Genomic DNA, 22,098 nt, shown 5'->3' on the forward strand with positions numbered 1-22,098 from the left:
GAGGAGCACAGGAATGTTCTGCTTTTCTTGGAAAAATGAAAGGACTTCAGTAACCTGGTGAGCACAGAGGTTGAACATCGCTAACATGGGTGAGGTGGAGTGGGGGATCCACAGGGAGAAGCTTGGGTTTCCTTCCTTTCTACATATTCCTGTTTTCCCTCAGACCAAGCCCAGCCCGTGGGTCACAGACAGGGCAAACTCAGGCTGAGTTACTCTTCTCTTAGCTTGTCAATGGAAGTATTATGTCATGTTAGAGACTCCAGATGTGAACCCAGGGCATCTGGAAAGGGTCCTACCACAGCCCCTTTCTCCTCTCGCCGCTGTGGCCATCACTACAGTGGAGACTTCTCACCTGGTGCCAGGTCCTTCAGCAGTACCTTGAGATTCTTGTCCTGGGTAAATCTCCAGGATGCTGCCACTCACCCTCCTGGGACATGCAATAGGGCTGGAGAGATGGCTCAGTGGTTAGAGCACTGACTGCTCTTCCAAAGGTCCTGAGTTCAAATCCCAGCACCCACATGGTGGCTCACAACCATCTATAATGAGATCTGGGGTCATCTTCTGGCCTGCAGGCCCACACACAGACAGAAAGCTGTATGGTGATGATAAATAAATAAATAATTTTTAAAAAAAAGAAAAAAAGGAGATGTATTTGTTGTCAGGGGGCACCAGACTGTCACCCTTTGCCTGCATGAATGTCCCTAAAGAAAGATCACTGAAAAATAACCCAAGAGGAACCACTGAAGAACATTACACAAGATGCATTTGATTTTTAAAATATTTATAAGACGCACTCTTTATTCTCACAGAATGTCATTTAATAAATATTTCACCAGGACAAGGAGGATAAATCACAAGGACGAGAGAAGTTAATGGGACTGCAGATGGAACTCATTCAAATTTTAGTTTGACCTTCAACGCACCACACTTGACCCCTGAACAAGTGAAGATCCAGTGGAGAGACGCATCCTTGAGAGACAAACCAAGTCTCTAGCCTTGGCACCCAGGTCAGTATATGGAGGACCAGTGACAGCGGCTCTTGATGACCTGAAGCAAAGGCTTCTTAAAAGTGAGGAAGATGACGGTGCTGGCCACCAGCAGGGTGAGGCAGCTGGGCAGAATGAGCACGAGGTAGAATAGACCAGTGTCCACCTGCCCCCACTTACAGTCCTGAGGCATGCCCTCTGGTAACTCTACCACACGAATGATCTTGGAAGAGAGGTTGCAAGTGACCATGGACAGGTCCGCAATAGTCTTGAGGTGCTGCAGGGCACCCCATCCCTCCACCCCACAGCAGTCATAAGGGTTCTGGCTGAGGTAGATGGTCTGTAGACCCCTCAGAGGCTGCTCCGACACAACCCTCTGAGGTAGGGCTGTGAGAGAGTTTCTGCGGAGGTCGAGAGTCTGCAGGGCCGAACTGCCCTTGAACTTGGGGAAGCTGGTCAGGGAATTTCCTGACAGATCCAACTCCCTCAGATTCCCAAACCCAGAGAAGTCCATCTCTGCAGCGCCAGAACCAAGGCCCACGTTCCTGAGAGACAGGACCTGTAATGTAGGGGCAACAGCCGAGAGAGGGCTGACGCTCCCATTCAGAATCCCCCAGTTGCTAGACAGGTCTAAATGAGTGAGGGAGGTCCCCTGGAATGGGCAGTCTTGTAATGCCTTCAGCCCACAGCCATCCAGAGAAAGGCTCCTCAGAGAGGCCATGTTTCTGAAATCCACACAACTGGAGGGCTCCTCCCAGTCTAAGGGCACCGTCTGGGGACAAAGTGAGATCTGATTGTGACTCATGTCAAGTGTAGTGATGCTGCTGGCGCTGTGGAAAAGGCCAGTGGGGACTCCCAGGAGCTGGTTGGAGCTCAGGTTGAACACTCTGAGGTTCTTGAGGGAGCCAGTGAGCCCCGGGGCCAAGTGCAGCTCTGCTAGCTGGTTGCCGCTCAGATCCAGCTCAGTGAGCGCTCCCGGCGGCTCGTGCTCCCGAATGTGGAGCTTCGTCAGGCAATTTTGGTTGAGGTTCAGGTGGGAAAGGGAAGGCGTTTTCTTCAGGAAACCATCCGGCAGGTGCCGGAACTGGTTTTGGCTCATGTCCAGGAAGCGAAGCGCTGACAGGTCGCTGGAGGAGAACTCCTCCCAGAGGCTGACGGTTGTGATATTAGTAACGTTACCATCCACGAGAAGGAACTGGGCCACCATCTCCTGTGGGGAGGAGGTGTTGTAAAGCTCCCTGTAGAAGCCCATGCTGTTGTCCTGCAGCAGGAGCGTGTGCAGCTTGCCGCACTGAGGCAGGAGCGGGAAGAAGAGCAGCTGGTTGTGAGACAGGTCCAGCACCTCCAGTTCGAAGGCCGCCTCCTCCCTGGCTGCCAGGAACCACTCCAGGACGTTGTAACTGACGTTGAGGAACCGCAGCTGTGTGAGGCTGAAGTCCACGATGCAGGGGAGGTTGTTGTAGGCCAGGTTGAGACGCCTCAGCTCAGTCAAGCCGTCAAACGCGCCGCCCTCGATCTCAAAGATGTAGTTTCTCTGCAAATCCAGCTCCACGAGGCGCTCCAGGCCCTCGAAGACAGAGTCGTCGAGCCTCATGAGGGTATTCCTTGCCAAGGACACGACCTCCAATGAGGAGAGGTTCTGAAGCATGAGACCCGCCATGTCTTCCGTCAGGGAGTTTCCAGACAAGTCCAGTCTCCGAAGTCGCAGCAGGGTGTGGAGAGCTGTGGCCGACTCCTTGTAGTTCTCGGAGAGGCGGTTGTCTGCCAGAACCAGGGTTCGTAAGTGGCCTTGCTCTTGGAAGGCCCGGTGGCTGATACGGTCCAGGTGACAGCTGTGCAGGCTGAGGTCCTCCAGGCGTGGGTAGGCCTGGAGGGAATGATTCCACAGAACCCTGAGAGGGTTGGCATCCAGAACGAGCATCCGGGAATGGGCCGGGAGACCGCTGGGTACTGAAGCAAGGTTCAGATTGCGGCAGTCAGCGACTCGGTCGACCTAGGTCCAAAAACACGTGAGGCTTATGCACAGAAATATTGTTAGCAAAAGCAATCGGCTAGCCGGAAGGTGTTAGTCAGGCATCCAGAAAAAAGAACGCTAAGAAGAGCACAGCCATCACTTTCTGCAGGCTGGTCAGGAGGACACGGCCGGTGAGTACCAAAGGCCCATCTCTAAGACAAAGTGGAATGAGGTTGCGTAAGTGGTCTTACTCTTGGAAGATACGGTGGCTAAAACAAAGATGCCCAGCTAGCACTCTCTCTGAATGAAGTTCTACTCTGCGGTATGTTAATTTGACCCTGAGCAAGGAACCAACTAACCTCTTGCAGTTTCAAATTCTTTATCTGCCTGTTCAAATAACGCCTACCTCTTACAGATTCAAATTCCTTATCTGGTTACTAAAATAAAACCTATATAACTAAAAAGTTGATGCGATATTGAAGAATATAAATCAAAAAACAAAACAAAAACAAAAAGAAATTGGGCGTGGTGGCACAGGCCTTTAACCCCAGGACCAATGGAGACAGGAGAATCTCTGTGGGCTTGAGGCAGTCTGGACTACATAGAGAGTTCCAGGCCAGCCAGGACTATATAGGAAGACCCTGTTTCAATAAATAAATAGGGGTTGGGGATTTAGCTCAGTGGTAGAGCGCTTGCCTAGCAAGCTCAAGGCCCTGGGTTTGGTCCCCAGCTCCGAAAAAAATAAAATAAAATAAAATAAAAACAAACGAATGAACGAAAGAAAGAAAGAAAGAAAGAAAGAAAGAAAGAAAGAAAGAAAACAAGCAAGCAAGCAAGAAAGGTAAAGACCCTCAGATAATCTCAAGTCTTCCTCTCGGAGAAAAGTCACTAACCATTATGCTTGTAATTTTCTCATAGAATTTTTTTTCAAGGATTAAGTATGATTATGTATGCAAATCACATTTATTATAGCTAATAAGTGTTAGCATGTCAGCCGTAATTACCAGCATGTGCTAATTAATTAGGCTGCTTATTGTTGAACACCTGAGGGTTTGTTTTTATTCATTTCAGCGTAGACATTAGAATGAATTTTTCAGGTTCCTTCCTACCTGGACTGCCCCTCCCAAGATCTACTGCCTTAACATTGGGGTTGCATTAATGCGTGGAGAACTGACGTTTTAATAAATTGAATCTCTGCACTGAGAGACAGGTGTATCTATTTTCCTGAGGCCTCCCTGGAGATCACTGTGCTTAGAAGCTTGCCTCAGCCTGTAATGGAGCCTGTTCCTCCACAGTTGCTCTAGTCAAAGGGGGATCAGACCTTTGTGATTCCCACGGATCCACCAAAGTCTTGCAAAGGACATGGTGTGGCCACCCGAGCCCACAGACAACTTTACCATGCCCATTTTATGCTAAGGTTGAACGACTCACGTAATGAAGAGTAACGGAGACGAATGCCTGAACTTGCAGACGCCTCAAATCATAAGAGCCAGAGGAAACCACTGCTTGACCTCTTTGATGGTCAAGTCCCTACCACATCCCTCCAAGCAGAGTCCAGACTGAGCCCCGAGAAGTGGCTGAATAACCCATACTTTGTTCCCTTCCCTTCCTATGCCTGGTGACCGAACATAGCTACGCTGCAGTTAGAGCCAGAGGGCTGGGCTGACACTGATAACGTACTAATGATACTTGGAATGGCACATGGCACTCACTGCACATCAGGCATCGTCCTTGGGGCTTGTTATAAATGCATTCGATCACCACAACAGCCCAGTGTCACGATACCATTAGCAGAAATCATTATTCTTGTCATCATCATCATTGATAGCCTCCTGTAGCCCACACTGGCCTTTAACTTGAAATGTAACTGAGACTGGCCTTGAACACTTGACCCTCCTGTCTCCACTTCCGGAGTCCTGGGTTGTCAGGCATGTGCCACCATGACCAGCAGATATTATTACTTCTACCTTACAGATGGAGAATCTGGCTCAGAGTAGTTTTTGTATCACCAGCTAAGCAGTACTGGAGTTAGGACTTAAGTCCAGGCTGACTGGTTGGTGACCTTATCATATTGGAGTGTCCTCAAGCACAGTGGCTACTGGTTACCACGAGTAGGTCCGAAGCACGATAGCCACCATCTTTAAGGTTAATCAATGTTGGGCTGGAGAGATGGCTCACAGGTTAAGAGCACTGACTGCTCTTCCAGAGGTCCTGAGTTCAATTCCCAGCAACCACATGGTGGCTCACAACCATCTGTGATGGGATCTGATGCCCTCTTCTGGTGTGTCTGAAAACAGCTAGTGTAGTCATATAAATAAAATAAATAAATCTTTAAAAAAAAAGATTAATCAATATTACGAACACTGACTTTACCTAGCATCAAATCCACTGAAAAAGGTCCTGAATATAAGTATTAACTCTGGCTTCCAGTTTGTCTTTCCAGTTCTTGGGCTTGAGGAATGCATTAATAGGCACGTGGTTCTCAAACAGATGTTTGATAACCTTCAATTATAGGCAAATTCCTAGAATGGACCTCAGCGATGAACTAAATCTATCTCCTTGTGCAACCAAGAAGCCTTCAAAAGGCTCACGACGCTCCACCTCTGGGTTTTCAGAGTCTTTTTTTTTTTTTTCTTTTTCGGAGCTGGGGACCGAACCCAGGGCCTTGCGCTCGCTAGGCAAGCGCTCTACCACTGAGCTAAATCCCCAACCCCGGGTTTTCAGAGTCTTAAGCTTGGTCATGGGCACTTGCTCTGCAGCACCATTTGGGTACACGTTCTCTGCGGGGCTGCTGAAGCCATCTTTGTTGACTCACACATGACCTTGAAGGCAGGACTTCTCTGGTGCTGGCGTTTCCCTCAGTGACTCTGGAAGCACCCGTGGACCTCAGTCGCCCACAGGCTTAGCCTCTTGGTAGTTGCTCTAGGCCTGTTTCTGGGGCCTCTTGTCTTCGGAACATAGGAAACAGTGGGGCAGGGACTTCCGGTCCTTCCCGAGTGCTAAAATCTCGCCTGCTAGTGAGCAGTAAGCACACTGTGTACCGGGCAGGCACACACTGGGTCTGACTCGTTCACTCCATGTCTCCCTCAATCGACAAGTCATCTGCCTTCTGAGCAGACGAGGCCTCATCGGGACAGGGGCAAGGGAGAGATCCGAACCCATGGAGAAACTCACCACCTTGCAGCCTCCTTGGGAAGCTGCAGTAGCTGCCCCACGTCCGCTCCTCCATTCCACAATCAAGAAGTGAAAACCCAGGCAAAGCCACAGGGGCAGGAACTCCATCTCAGGTGCAGCTCTGTGGATGGAAGAGCAGGAAGAACTGAGTAAGACAGATTAGCCATGAGGGCTGCTCAACACGGGGCAGAAGGAGGCCTCCCACATGAGTCTGGTCTTAGAGGCCCACAACTACAAGGAGGTGGAAAACCACAGGTTATTCAAATTTCTCAGTTCAGCCAGCACGGTCAACCTTTCGCTGACACCACGGGCAAGAACTCATTTTGTTTTGCCTATGCCATTTAATGGGCAGGTGGCTGACCTCTGAAACCCCAAAGGGGCAACACGGGGGAATGCAAAGGACTTGAGTACCAGGGCTGAGGTCACAGAGTTTCCTGTGCTTTGCCATTCTGCAGTCTTCCTCTCCGAAACTCATCTCTACCTGAGGTATACATGAGCTCGAGTTATACGCCATGAATGAATGAGTGAGTGAGTGAATGAATGAATGAATGAATGAATGAATGAATAGACAAAAGAAGGAGAAACTAGGATAGAAATACTGACTGTAGCTTCTGGACTCATAAACATATCAATTATCTTGCTAAAAGAAGGCTTTTAGGCCAGGTAATGGTGGCTCAGGAGGCAGAGGCAGGAGGATCTCTCTGAGTTTGAGGCCAGCCTGATCTACAGAGTGAGTTTCTAGACATCCAGGGCTACACAAAAAAACCTGTCTTGAAATATGAAGGTGGAGAAGGATGAGAAGGTGGGGGAGGAGGAGGAGGAGGAGAAAGATTTCAGAAATATGTCTATCACATTCGTTACCTCTTTTAAATATGGCCTTTCAAAAAAACAATGTTCATGTTTTCACTTCGATAAGAAAAAAACTTGAGAAAATGAAAAAGCAATCTTTGGATGGATTACAACATTCCGAAGTATGCTTGTAGCCCCCTTGTCTGGCCAGAGCACCGAGAACAGCAGTCCTGGGAAGATTTGAAATGATACATCTAGCAACAGAAGTCTCCAATGAAGAGGCAACAGCATGGTCTTCAGGAATTCCAGGGGAAGAGGGGTCCAGGGATGACACTGGTCTATCCAGGGTTCCAAATGGACCATGTATCGAGGGCTGAGACCTCCATAGTGGGAAACTGGGGGGCTTTCCCCTGTAGATGTGATTGCATGGACAACTCTCCAAGTGTGAGGTCTAACAGCCCAGGGGCATCCCTGCCCTTCTTTAGCCTTATCGGAAGCAAGAACCTGCTGTAGATAATCTGCCCCGTTCTTGCCTGAACACCCCAGGAAGGACCACAGGGCAGCTCTTCAGTCTCTCCCTGGATCAGCCGCACCCTGCTAACGAGAACCCCCTCACCTTCCGTGACACTTACTGACCTTTCCGCTGACACACACGGGCCACCTTTGCATTCCTCCTCTTTACTTTTCTTTTAGCGTATCTACCCATCCCGAAGGGTAGTTTAACATCCTGGACAGATATGCACGCTCACCAGTGAAACCAGACTATCAGAAAAACTAACTGAAACCACACAAATCAGCCTCAGCCATCGCTAGAGGCCAGGTCAGGTCCCTGTTCCACAGAAACAATCTGGGATCCGTCCTCGCTAGCCTCTGGGAATCCTGCCCAGGGCCCTCTTTTCCGTTTCTGCACATGTGCAGGAATCATCACGCCATGGCCAGCACAGGGCACAGATGGCATATGCAGAGCCATCTGGACTCCTGTCCTCACTGTCCTCCCGGCACCCTCCCACACACACAAGGGCCCCTGAAGCTTTGGGATCCCCGCCCATCCTGAGAGAAGGGCGCCAAACTTAGTAAATGCCAAGGACGCTAAAGAATCGCTCGCTCATGTTCTCATCTCACTGAACGTCCTGCGGCTGACGACGGAGGAGAGATGGGGAGATGGGAATTGTCAGCCCAGTAAATCTTCTCCACTTCCTGTCGTGCGTGGGCTGCTACAGGCTGCAGTACCCTGAATACTGACACACTAGATCTCAATGTGTGCAGGCCAAGATACAGCTCTCCGGGGCTGGAGGACGCTTCAGACTGGCGTGTTAGATAAACCTGGCCCGCCACACACACAAGTGTAATTTTAATTTGTGAAATATCAAAATGTTTACAAAATTTAAATCCTCCTAAACTCAGCCAACTAGCCCAGGATACATACATACATACATATACATACATACACACACATATATACATAAATACACATGCACACATACATAAATACACACATACATACATACATATTACATGCATACATACATGCATGCGCACGCACTCATACACACACACACACACACACACACACACAAATACACACATACAATAATAAATCTTGCCATGCCCATAAGGGCAACATCTGGCCATAAGTAACAGAATGTCAGAAAGACTGTAGAGTTTGGAACCTGACAGTCCAGAGTTTAAAATCTGCCTCCATTCTCCATCATGTATATGGAATCTCCAAGACTTGGATAATCCTCTTGCAAAACAGGAGCAGCGATATCCACTCACAGACTTTTATGTGAGCCGCAGGGGATGGTGTATGTGAAAGTGCTTCATTAACCATGAAAGCCGCTAATGACCTAATTATTATTTATGAATTCCAAATAGCGCCGAGCAGCTCGAGTGGTTGCTGTCTTTATGTATCTTCTCTGTGACGATACAGAAAAAGGACAGCAGCGTGAACAGCTAGAGGGATGGCTGCATCGCTACACCAACTAGATACATAGCATCTATCCAGGAAGGCTGGATCTAAAAGTCTGTATCAACGATCAAGACGAGGGGCCGAAGTGTTGGCTCAGTGGTTAATCACGATCACTGCTTTTGCAGAGGACCCAGTTTGATTACCAGTACCCATGCCATGTGGCTCACAACCTCCTACAACTGCAGCTCCAGGAGAGCCAACACTTCTAGCCTCTCAGGGTACACACACACACACACTCACACACTCACACACACACTCACTCACACACACACTCACACACACACACACACACACACACACACACACACACACACACACACACACATACACACACACACACACACACACACACACACACCCACACACACACACACACACACACACACACACACACACACACACACACACACACACACCCCCACACACACCACACACACACCCCACACCACACCACACACACCCACACACCCCCCCCCACCCACCACACACACACACACCACACACACCACACACACACACACACACACCCCACCCACACACCACCCACACCACACACACACCACACACTACCTACACACCACACCCACCACACACACACACTCACACCACCCACACACACTCCACACACACCACACACACACACACACACACCACACACACACTCACCACACACACACCACACACACACACACAAACACACCACACACACACCACACACACACACACAGACACACAGAGACACACCACTCACACACACACACACACACTTGTGTATGTGTTCATACCCACACACATGTGTTATAACCAAAAATAGATTTTTTTTAAAGAAAAGAATAGGATGATCCTTGGACACACTGAAGCTGGTGAACAGCTATCTATCCTCAAAATGATGACCTCACCTTGCCTTGCTCTGCTCCCTGTGACAAACTGGGAAGGCTCTGCTTGCTCCCCAAGCCCTGGTAGCAAGTGGCCCATAGCACATTTAGGGTACTGGGAGCACTGCTGGGAAGTTAGCAGGTAGGAGAGTGGAGAATCCAAAATATCTCTCCCTTCCCTCTCCCCTTGAGCTTTTCCTGGTAACCCCAGACTCTGGGACCACTGTCCCCACTTCCTCCCTCCTACCTAGGGTACAGATTCCTGCATGGCCAAGGGGCTACTGTTGGGCTTCTTCCATGGTTTTGTGACAATCTCCTGCATGTCATTTCCCATTTGAAATAGTCTAGGTGACCTCTGCTTCCTTTCCGATATCTAACGATGTAAATTAAAGTGGCCTCGAAGCAGTGTCCCACAAACACACAGAACCAGAGGCGATGGTTTCTGCTCTGAATTCCAGCCAACTTAGGAGGCTGAGGCAGAAGGATCACAACTTTGAGGCCAGTCTGGTCAACTTTCTGAGACTCTCAAAAGGGAAGATAAAAAGGGCTGGTGTCTTGGGCTGAGTGTAGCTCAGCAATAGGGGGTGGCAGACAAGCACGTGTGTGAGGTCCTGCGTGCACGGCATGAAATGATAGAGGAAAAGTAAAAGACTTTAAAAATAGCAACTTCTCGGGCTGGGAACACTCTTCTAGACTACACACCTGCAGAAAGTTCCCAAGACACACAGCATGGCAGGGGCCAGGATAAACAGTGCAGCTATTATATCCCACTAGAAAATCCCAGGAACCCTTTCCTCGTACCCAGGACCACAGGACGACATCCTTACTTCTCCACCCTCCCAACTGTTACCGCCATACCAGCTGCTGCCAGGAAAGCGACTGCAATCTCCTGCAATCTCCTCGCTAAAGGAGTCGTCAGCAAGTGTCATACATACATTACCACATAGTTAAGAGCTTTCTCCTCAAATAATCAGAGAAGCTTTATTGAAAAAGCCTTAAAGAATGGGGCTTTGTGGAGAACCAGGCAGCTGTCAGAGGCATTTTGCATTAGAGATAAGAAGTTATGGATTGGGAGGCAGGGGTCATCAGAAGCAGGCTACAGCACTACCTGGGGAAGTTGACACTCTCAGCTCACAGAGGGTCTGACTATGCAGCAGAGAGAGGGTTCTGAGAGAAAGCAAGTCTGCCTTTGTGTAGCACCTAGGATCTTGGGAGCAAGGGGAGGGCAGCTGGTCTCAGACCACAGCACAAGGAACGTTAGCATCTCCACTGTGACTACTTCAAGCAGTCCCACAGAGCAGGGGAAGCTCTGGGCAGGCAGGTTCGTTCCCTTGGAGTCTTAGCACACCATTAGCGGGACCCCTGCCTTCAGCAAAATTCACATCTAGAGTCATCCAAGTGCCCTGAACTTTGGAAGTAACACAATCCTCTGTCCTCACAGCCCCGAAGTGTGAGGGCATTTCCTGAACCCAGTCAACATGAAAACCCAGATGTATCCTGTCTGTGGTGCCCTAAAAAACAACTGACTTAGAGTCTCCGAGGGTCAGAGTCTTGTCCAGTGTCGTGATTCACATTTATTACCTCACAAGGCTGAGACAGGAGGACTGTGTGTCATGAGTTCTAGATACCCTTCATATAGGCCAAGACCCCCCTCAAAACACAAAGAGAGTATTATTGGCTATTAATTGTATATACACATGCATACACACATCTACATACAACACATACAAAATCCTACATTCAGTGGCTTGGTCAGGGTAAAAGCAAAATGTTCCCTAAATTGGTCAACCAATTACTCGATTTAACATTGTGCTTTTAAAAAATGGTTTTACTTTCATTTAACCTTTCTATAACTGGAAATGTTTCAAAATTTAAAAAAAAATAAAGAGGGCTGGAGAGATGGTTCAGCAGTTAAGAGCACTGACTGCTCTCCCAGAGGTCCTGAGTCCAATTCCCAGCAACCACATGGTGGCTCACAACCATCTGTAATGAGATCTGATGCCCTCTTCTGGTGTGTCTGAAGACAGCTACAGTGTACTCATATACATAAAATAAATAAAACTTAAAAAAAAAAGAATGTGAGGTTAAAAACATTTGAGAGACAACTTTCACAATGCATTCTTCATAATACAATAATTCCGATTCTAATTAGAATAATTCCAATTCTTAATTCTAATAAGTTTCTTCTCCCATAAAATGAGACCAGCAGTGGTGCAGGTGTTACTAGATTAAGGGTTTTTTAAAGACTTATTTGTATGAGTACACCGTAGCCAGAAGAGGGCATCAGATCCCATTACAAATGGTTGTGAGCCACCATGTGGTTGCTGGGAATTGAACTCAGGACCTCTGGGAGAGCAGTCAGTGCTCTTAACCGCTGAGCCAGCTCTCCAGACCTAGATTAAGTTTTAAAAGATGTTCAGAAAGTAGCATCATGACAGCCCCTCCCACACTGTTAAGGGACTTGTGCTCAAACATATCTAGAGTAGGACAATTTCTTCAAAAGCAGATGGTTGTGCTATGGGGCTCTGCTGTGTGGGTTTCTGGAACACAGGCTGAAGAGCAGGTAAGAAGTGAGAGCATTTGAAGGGGAATACTGCCCCTTGAACATAGGGCATTTCTTCTGCATGAAGAAGGGAAAGTTGGTTGCATATGACCCCCCTGGCAAATAATTTTTTTTCAAAGTTTGGAGTTGGCCACCCTTTTGATAAAAAGTAGCATTTCTGTTCTGGCTAGTTTCTAACTATGAAACACCACATTTCTGCGTAAACAACATAGCCAAAATCTACTCAGGAGGAAAGGGCTTATTTCAAGGTAGGAATCTGGAGAGGAGACAAGGACTGAAGCAGAGACCACAGAGGAGTGCTGCTTCCTGTGCTGCTCCCCATGATTTGCTTGACTTGTTCCCTTCCTCCTTCCTTCCTTCCTTCCTTCCTTCCTTTCCTTCCTTCTTTCCCTCCCTCCCTCCTTTCCTCCTTTCTTTTTTCTTTCCTTTTTTGGGGGGGAGGGATGGGATGGGGGATTTTTAGAGACACTTTCTCTGTGTGCCCTGGCTGTCCTGGAGTGAGCTCTGTAGACCAGGCTGGTTTTGAACTCACAGAGATCCATCCACCTGCCCCTGCCACCCAAGTGCTGGGATTACAGCTGTGCAGCACCACTGACTGGTTCGACTTGTTTTCGTGTGGCACCCAGTACAATTGTGCAGGGACATCATTATCCACAGTAGTCTGGGCCCTCCTACGTCAATCATTAATCAGGAAAATGTCCCCCAAACTTGCTTACAGGCAATCTGGTGGAGGCATTTTCTCAGCTGAGGCTCCCTCTTCCACATGACTCTAGCTTGGGTCAGGTTGAGCAACATCTGGCTAGCACAATTTCCCAAGGGCCCACTCAGGTCTGTTTCAGAGTTGGAAATCTTAACAAAAAGATGAAGTGGGTTGGGCAGCCAGCCTGGGGAACTGTGTGGAATGGCACCAAAGCACTTGTCAAATACAGAGCTCATGTCTCCTGAGCAAATGTGTCAGGTCTGGCCAGGCTCTACCCTAGCCTCTGCTTGAATGGAGGCTTAAGGGCTACACGGCAGCATTACCCTACACTGAGCTCTTCCTATAGGGACTGCTTCAAGCACTTACTACCTGCTCGAATGCCATTTTCACAGAGCCACAGATGAGTCAATTGTCTCCTCGTGTGGTCAGGGCTAGCCCATCCAAACCAAGAGAGGTCAGCTCACTTCATCCCTTCCATGGCCACAGAATGCATCTAGCCACAGATCGTCAAAAAAAAAAAAAAAAACGCAAGTGCGTTCCCACTGACAGATAACAGCTGGCTCTTGTGTGTCTCCCTGTGGCTGGCCATGAGTGCCCCCCACCCCGCCCTTGTAGATGAGAAAATGCCTGATCTCTTCAGATGCTCACCCTGTATTGTATTAGTTTCTCTGTTCCTTTCACAAGTTCGTTCCCACTGGTAACTTCTGGAAGTGTAAAGGCCAGCCACCATGCTTCTTCAAGAGGAAGCAGGACAGCCACAAACACCAACACAGACTTCAGCAATCCCACTCAGTAGGCGGACACATGCCTCTGGGAAGCCAGGTATTGGTGAACCAATGGGAAGCGAAGGCCTTCTGTGCTAAAGAGTCAGTGTGAGGGAAAAACCAAGACAAAGGAGCCATGCCCTCTCCTTTCAGTCCTGGCAATGCTCCTGGAATCTTAGACTTCCCTGGGGAAGGCGACTACCCAGAGTCTATAGGGCACCACACACAGAGACCACAGAGATTATTTGAGGCTAATTTTAAGAAGGCACAAAGGATCGCCACCTGACAGGGACTCCTAACAACTGCACAGTGGAGTAGAAATGCTGGTGTCCCTTGTGAGACCCGACACCCAAGGCCCAGAGAAGTGTGGCTGAATGCCTGGAGAAAGGAGGGCGTTCGAACTTAATCAAGCCTGCGAGTTCCGCATCAACTCCACCTCAACTCCCCAAACCCCAAGCCACCCTGGGACGCATGTGGTCCTCGACTGAATCACACATTTCGCAAGCTGTTTCCTCTGCAGGAAAGACCCTTTCTGTGGTCTTCTTTTACCAAACCCCTATTTATCCTTGATGGAGCTCCCTCCTGTGTATACCCTAACGGCTCAGCTGAAGGGATAACCCACGGTAGCACATTGGATGCTATTTATTATTTATTTATGTACTTACTTACGGTGTTTCAAGGGTTTCTCTGTGTAGCCCTAGTTGTCTGGGAACTCAGTCTGTAGACCGGTCTGGCTTCAAACTCAGAGAGCCTCTCTCCTGCTTCCCGAGTGCTGGGATTAAAGGTGTGCACCACCACTTTCCAGCATTTTTATTATTGTTGTTGTTGTTATTATTATTATTGTCATTGTTATTATATTTAAAAACAGATGTCAAGGAGCACCTACATCTGGTGGCTCACAACATCTCAAGCTCCAGAGGATTCAATGCTTCCAGTATCCATAGGCTCCTGCATGCACATGCAGGCTCACACACAGACACACTGACACACAAACGATTAAAAATCAATACAGATGGGGCTGGAGAGATGGCTCAGTGGTTAAGAGCACTGACTGCTCTTCCAGAGGTCCTGAGTTCAATTCCCAGCAACCACATGGTGGCTCACAACCATCTGTAATGGGATGTGATGCCCTCTTCTGGTGTGTCTGAAGACAGCTATAGTGTATTTATATAAAATAAAATAAATAAATCTTTTTAAAAAAATCAATACAGATAAATCTTAAACAAACAAATGAAAACCCCAGCACAAATGGGGCCAGAGAGAGGTCTCGCTGGCTAAGAGGGCTTGTAGCTCTTGCAGAGGACTTAGGTTCAGTCCCCAGCACCCATATGGGGCTTCATGACTGCATGTAAATACAGTTCCACAGGATTTGATGCTCTCTTCTGAGATTGTGAATCCCTGCATGCATGTGGTGCACACACATACCCTCGCACACATGCAAATACAGGTAAAATTAAATATTTAGGAAAAAAAATACCAAAATAGTTGGGCCCGGTGGAACATATCTGCAATCCCAACATTCAGGAGGCTGAGAGAGGAAGACGGTGAGTTTGAGGCCAGCCTGTGCAATTCATGGCCTGCTCTCAAAACAAAAGGTTAAAAGGGTGAGAGGCAGAACAGGGGAAGAACTCTGACCTGGCATGCACACGGACCTGGGTTCAGTCATCAACAGCAAACAAAGAAACACACCCTATGGTCACCAGTACATCTCTTCCAAAATACCTCAGAGTGGATATAAAACGATGGAACTCTTTCAGCATTCCTGTAAGTGGAGGTAGAGAGATGGCTCAGCAGTTAGGGGCACTGGCTGCTCTTCCAGAGGACTTCAGTTCACTTCCTAGCACCCCCATGGCAACTCAAAACTATTGTTAACTCCAGTTCCTGGGGATCCAATGACACCTTCTGGCCTCTAGTCAGTCACATTAGTTAAATAAACCCGAAATTTTGAAAACCTGTCAGACCAACATTGAGGAGGCTGAGGCGTGAGTGAGGACGGTCCCATGGAGAAGTTTCAAGTACTTAGGGGTGGCCACAAGGACCATTAACTTGTCTTGAGTTGAAAGATGTGGGTGGCCCCAGGCCAGGCAGGGAGAGAGAGAGCTGACTCTGGAGTCTGGGGGTCAAAGCTCAGTCTTAGCTCCAAGGACAAGGAAAGCCAGGGAAGCCCAGGGATGCCATAGATATCTAGGGCTTGCTGAGAAAAGGCGGTGTGAAAGCAAAGTCAGAGACTCAAATGCTGTCTCCTGAGGAGAAATCCCCTCCAGATTGTTATCTTTCTTAGAGGTAAGAGCGAGCAGGCAGTAGCACTGAAGGCAAGTCCACGGGCAGTGCCTGAGGGTGGTAAATGTGGAGGCTGGGGCTGCAGAAGGGGAGTCCCCAGGGACCTCACAGAACTTTGTGGCCATGCCGAGCACATCACTGGTCCCAGCCTTGTTCTTCATACCCACCTCGCTAAGTGAGAATCAGGGCAAATCCCACTTCCTCCTTTGTACCCTCGGCTGAGGCTAAAATCACACACTGAAGACACAGACCGCTGGGTCTCAGCCCCTGATTCTGTTTGTCCTGGAAAGTCTGTCTAACAACTTCATTTCTCCTGCTTCTGGTACCAATGGTTGCTTCTGGGGAAACGCACACACACACACACACACACACACACACACACACACACACACACACTCCCTTCCTTCCTCTGTTTATCACATAAACCGTTACTTAGCCGTTCTCAGACCCGCAGTTCAGTGGTGTTGGGTACATTTTACCGTTCAACCAAACCATGCCTCCTTAAGAAGTCCAGGTTTTGTTTCTCTGGGTTTTGTTTTCTCTTTCGGTCTGAGCCCAAGCCCTGACTCCAGTTATAAGGACTATGAAGAAGGCTGGTCCTATTACAACCTTCTGTGTCCCTACCTTATATTAGACACAGTACAGAAGCTAGCTCCCCGAGAATCTATCCTGGGACAGCTACATCACTGAGGAGAAAGAGTTTTTCTCCTGCTTCACAAGTCACACCAGTGGGATTAGCTTAGAAGCTAGAGTTCCAGGTGGATGGTGTTCCATTGTCCAGAGTTCCCTTGAGGGACCAGTCAAATGGAGACACCTTCTCTGTGAGGCTGTTTGGTTTTTATTTTAACCCAAGTGTTGAGGGTTTTTTTGTTGTTGTTGTTTTGTTTAGGTTTTTTGTTTTGTTTTGTTTTTTTCTGAGTCCATGAATCTATAACCCCCTCTAGGAATTCTGGGGCACACATATAGAGCCTATGGGGGGGTGTCCCCAGGCCCCAAACACCTACAGCCATGAAAACAGTCTGTACCTCACAGTCAGTAGCAGAAAGAGACACTGGAAAACCTTCCTTAGTCTGCTCCAGTCCTAGGTACAGTGGGGCACGTGTTCATCACCGCAGAGTGATATTGAGTTAGCAACCGCTGGGAGAGCCGTGGTTTTTCCTGCCCAGCTCCTGCCTGTGGTTTCATGGATGTGTGTCTGTGCCTGGACACACAGCAGAACACTGGACAGGAGTCAGGAGAGCCCGGCTCTAATCTCCCTCTGACACTTGCGTAGCTCTGGACCAAATAACACCCCCAGCACAAGTAACCTAGGATGAAGGCTACAGGAGAAAAGCTTTTGCTGTCTTCTGGTTCAACACACACAGCTGACCCTGGGAAGACCCTGGTTAAGTATGTGGGACTGTAGATGAATGTCCGTGCCTTTGCCGATGAAAATGATGGGTCCCAATTTATGTTGAGGGGCAAAAGAGTCGATGCAAACATCCGTTTTCTGGGTGTTCACAGCGTCCTCTCATTATGTCCGGTCACTGAGACTAGGCAAGGAGCACTAACTATTTTGCAGATGAGAAAAACAGGGAGGCTCAGGAAAGTTCCCTAACCTGTTCACATTCTCCCTGAAGAGCCAGGAATCAAACCATAGCTGGTTGTAAAGCCCTACGTGCTTCTCCCACATCACACCTCCTCTCTCTGCTGTAAGAGTTCCCGAGACTTCCACCTACGCCAAAGGTGTAGCCCCCAAATCCAGCCCAGAGGCGGGGAGTCTGGATACTGCAAATCCAACTTCACAATGAGCCTGAGCGTGAGCGCGGGGTGCGGTGGGGGGCTGCCACCTGACCTCCCGCCACCCATCCCGGTTCCAGCTCGCCCACCTCTAGTAGCCCGGCGATGCTGGGCGGTGAACCCACGCACGAAATACTCACTGCTCCCGCAGGCCCAGGCGGCTCCGCGGGGCGCATCGTCTCCAGGGCCCGGGCCTCCTGGACAGCAGTTGCCGCTGCCGCGCTGCCTACTCGCTCTGGGGCATCAGATTATTTTAGCACTTGCGGAAGGAACGGACGGAAACTGAAGTCACATGGAGACCTCGCCTCTCAGCGACTCAGCACTCAGCAGGCGTCTTAGAAGGAACTGCCACCGCGGGGGGTGGGGAGTGGGGTGGGAAGAGGACGCAAGTGGCACATGGCCCCTTGAGGACCAGCAGGGCTGTCACCATACAGGTGCAGCATGCCAAGCTCTGTAAGGTCGCTTAGCATGCTCCTGTGCCTCCTGCTTTGGTGGGTGCACATAGGAGTCCTGGCTTGTGGTCCGCTGTTCCGGAACTCTTCTACACGCTTCTATCCAAGGACCGCTTGGGACAGAATTTAGTGAAGGGCAACACAAGTTTGTTTAATTGGAAAGGGGGACGAGTTCGCCATTTAGAAGGGTCATCCACTCAGTAGTCTGTTTTCATCTTCCCAGCCAGTCTTATCAATCATATCTTACTCTTTTATGAGCACCCTGCTTCTTAAAAATGAAGTAAGTAGGGGCTGGGGATTTAGCTCAGTGGTAGAGCGCTTGCCTAGCAAGCGCAAGGCCCTGGGTTCGGTCCCCACCTCCGGAAAAAAAAAAAAAAAAAAAAAAGTAAATAAATAAAAGGGAAAGGAAGTCCGCCAGGGACACACACCTGCGACCCCCAACACTGGTGAGACTGAAGCAAGAGGATCAGAGTCCAAGGTCATCCGGGCCCTAGCAGGTTTGGGGCTACCCGTCACAAACAAGAAGGACAGATGGAAGAAACAGAAAAGTTTTGTCTGCTTGTTTTTAACCGAACGCGCACTGCAGGTTGTCAGCACCATGAACTTCTTGGCTCTGTAGAGTGGGGTGTTCGTTCCCAGAGTTGTTTTGATTTGCTGTGTAGAAGTTCACTGTCAACTGTGGCAACAAGCCAGACATCTGCACAGATCCAGACCTGACCCCTAGTCCCGGCGCTAACATGGAGAAATGCACGCGAGCTCCCATTCCCAACCATCCACAAGGGAAAATATCGTCTCTCTAAGGGAGTCTCGCTGGGTATACAAACCCACTAAAGGGCAGGCCCCATGCCCAGCATTAGATGACAACACAAACGGAAGTCACAGGGGGTGGGGTGGGGATTGGAAGTTTTCTTTCCTTCAAAAAATAATTATGTAAATCAATTATAAATCCTTTAAAAATTTTTTGAGATTAAAATATAATTCTATCATTTCCCCCTTCCCTTTTCTCCTTCTAACACTCCTATATACCCTATCCTGCTCTCTTCCAAATTCATGGCCTCTTCCACTTTAACTGTTTTCACATATATGTGCGTGTGTGCGTGTGTGTGTGTGTGTGTGTGTAAAGGTAGTAACGATGGCACCACTGAGAAAAAAAATAAGTATAGAGAAAATTGTGAAACACTGAGGTTTCTGACTCAAACTTTTTCCTTACTGCCAGATGCATGTTCTCTATCGATTTCGTGTCTATCACTATGTGGTTAACTCTCAAATTTTTATCCCTAGCACCAAGCTTCTCTTCCAAGAAAGGACTTGTATTCATGTTTAAAATGTTTGTTTGTTTGTTTATTGAGACAGGATCTCTCTACATAGCCTTGGCTGTCTGGAAACTCACTATATGGACAAGGCTGACCTCAAATTCATAAAGATCCACCTGCCTCTGTCTCCTGAGGATTAAAGGTGTATATGCCACCACAGCCAGCTATATTTTATTTATTTTTATTTTACAGGTATGCTCTTCCCGTGTCAGCCTCCCAAGTGCTGGGGTCACAGGTATATGTCACCTTAAGAATGGTATTTTTCTGTTTTTTTTTTCTTTTTTCTTTTTCTCTTTTCTTTTTTTCGGAGCTGGGGACCGAAGCCAGGGCCTTGAGCTTGCTAGGCAAGCGCTCTACCACTGAGCTAAATCCCCAACCCCTTTTTCTGTTGTTTTTTTTAAACAGTTTTATTTTTTTTAAGATTTATTTATTTATAATATATAAGTACACTATAGCTGTTTTCAGATACATCAGGAGAGGGCTTCAGATCTCATTACAGATGGTTGTGAGCCACCATGTGGTTGCTGGGAATTGAACTCAGTCAGTGCTCTTAACCACTGAGCCATCTCTCCAGCCCCATAGTTTTATTTTTAATAAGTGAGTGAGTGTGAGTGTGTGTGTGTGTGTGTGTGTGTGTGTGTTTATGTAAGTGTATGCCATGTATGTGGATACCCAAGGATACTGGAAGAGGGTGTCAGACCGCCTGGAACTAAAGCTATAGATGATTGTGAACCACCAGACACCATGGCTGGGAGAGAACTTAGGGTCTTCTGAGAGAGCACTGAGTGCTTTTAACCATTGATTCATCTCTTCTTTCCTAGGAATGATTCTTGAATCTGATTGTTGTGTGACTTTCCTTGGTGAGATCCCAACAGTTATTCACCTGAACAAGGCACTGATGACAGATCAAAGAACCAATTCCACACAAATCTAACTTAGAGAACCGGTGAGTTTTCTGGGGTTACTTATAGGAACAGGCGACTCATCAAGAAACCCACCGTAGCATGAATAACAACTCACAAAACTGCACTCCCAGAGACTCCTGCACACACACAGGCAGCTTCCCATTATATTCTCTCTACAGATTACTGTGTTATGAGCTTAGGGAGGAGAATCTTATGAATCTTCCAAGTTTCAGGAGCTTCCTGGGCTGCTTTTGTTTACTTTCTGCATCTTATAAGCCTCTTTCCTTCCTACAAGGCTCTAGCTCTCACCAACTCATTTCTGAATGACTTCAGTAGCTTCCTTAGTTGGCTCCCTGTCCCAAATCTTGTCCATCTCCAAGTTGGACTCCACCCATCTTCCATGGGTCATGAGACTAAAATTTGAGGATCAATTCATTCCTTGTTTAGGGTCTTTATAGCCAGCCATGTTCCCATTTACATGGGCCAGTGTTTAAATCCTGGTTCAGCCAGTTTAAGAATCATTGATGCCTGAGCTCTAACATCCACATCACTTTTCTTCCTCTTTGCTTTTTGTAAGACAGAGTCTCATTTAGTTGGCTTGGAAGTCACAGTTGGTCCTGCCCTGATCCCCTTGCCTCCATTTCCCAAGTGCTTTCACCTATGCACCACCACGCCCAGGTCTCCCACTTGTATATGCTTTACCCATTGCCATTCTTGGCAAGATTTCTTTCAAGGAAACTTAGAAACTGGCCATCTTAAAGGCTGTGGAGAAACAAGGCTGTAGTTGGCTGGAAAACAGCACAGACTTCTCCTATAGTAGCAGCAGAAGGACCCAAAGACTTCCAGGAGAAACTAGGGCAAAGCTGAAAACAGGACATTCCTCACCCCATCAGGTCTGCAAGCCTGAGTGTCCAGCCAGAATTCTCCTGCTCAGTTGGATACTCTGGGTTCCCTCCCAAGATCCAGGAGATCAGAGTCCTTGGTCTCCAACACCATCAAAGAGGTCCTGCTCTCACTGGCCAGACACATTCCTCTCAGCATAGCTTTATGTCTCTTTCTTGGCCTCATGGAGTTTGTTCTGGCTCCTGATCAACAACGTAGGTTTTGTGTTATAGTAGCTTCGTGTCGTGTTGCCATGACAATATATGACCCAAGCAACTTATGAAAGGAAAGGTTTACTTCAGTTCACAGTTCTAGGCTCCATCTTGGTGAGGGAATCACAGTGGTATGAGCCTGAGATGGCTGGTCATGCTGTATCTGCAGGCTCACAGTCAGTGACATTTCTCACTTCACCCGTGGAGGACCCAGCCCACGAGATGGTGCCGTTCACAGGTAAGGAAGGTCTTTCTATATCCATCTAATCTAGATGAGCCTTGGCCAGCATGAGGCTTGTCCTTTACGGCAAATCCTGACAATCAGGATTAACACCATCACGCTGTCACGAAGTGCTCGTACGACCCTGTGTGATCTCAGTGAGAAGAGAGGCCAACGCATGGCTCAGGCTCCCAGAATCCACTCTGTCCAGTGTGCATTTCCTCAAACGCACGCTGTTCTTCCTCTGTCTAGAGACCTCCTCCCTGCCTTTCCTAACCCTT

At 48.2% G+C, this 22,098-nt stretch overlaps 1 protein-coding gene across 1 annotated transcript; it reads right to left on the reverse strand.

Moving 5' to 3' along the window:
• Positions 1 to 764: 764 nt before the first annotated feature.
• Positions 765 to 18,054, reverse strand: Nrros (negative regulator of reactive oxygen species). The gene is made up of 3 exons (XM_032900099.1): positions 17,974 to 18,054; positions 6,115 to 6,235; positions 765 to 2,979 (listed from the first exon to the last, which is right to left on the reverse strand). The coding sequence occupies exons 2-3, from the start codon at positions 6,220 to 6,222 to the stop codon at positions 1,009 to 1,011; spliced, it is 2,079 nt and encodes a 692-aa protein (XP_032755990.1). The 5' UTR covers positions 6,223 to 6,235; positions 17,974 to 18,054; the 3' UTR covers positions 765 to 1,008.
• Between the last annotated feature and the right edge of the window lie 4,044 nt (positions 18,055 to 22,098).

This window comes from Rattus rattus, chromosome 4 (assembly GCF_011064425.1).
Source record: "Rattus rattus isolate New Zealand chromosome 4, Rrattus_CSIRO_v1, whole genome shotgun sequence".
Lineage (NCBI taxonomy): Eukaryota > Metazoa > Chordata > Mammalia > Rodentia > Muridae > Rattus > Rattus rattus.

Bases quoted from the DNA above. Each gene is read 5' to 3' on its own strand.
- Nrros (XM_032900099.1), bottom strand. From the start codon at position 6,222: ATGGAGTTCCTGCCCCTGTGGCTTTGCCTGGGTTTTCACTTCTTGATT. The intron at 2,980-6,114 runs GTGAGTTTCTCC...TTTTGGACCTAG, and splicing joins CCCAAGGAGGCTGCAAGGTG to GTCGACCGAGTCGCTGACTG.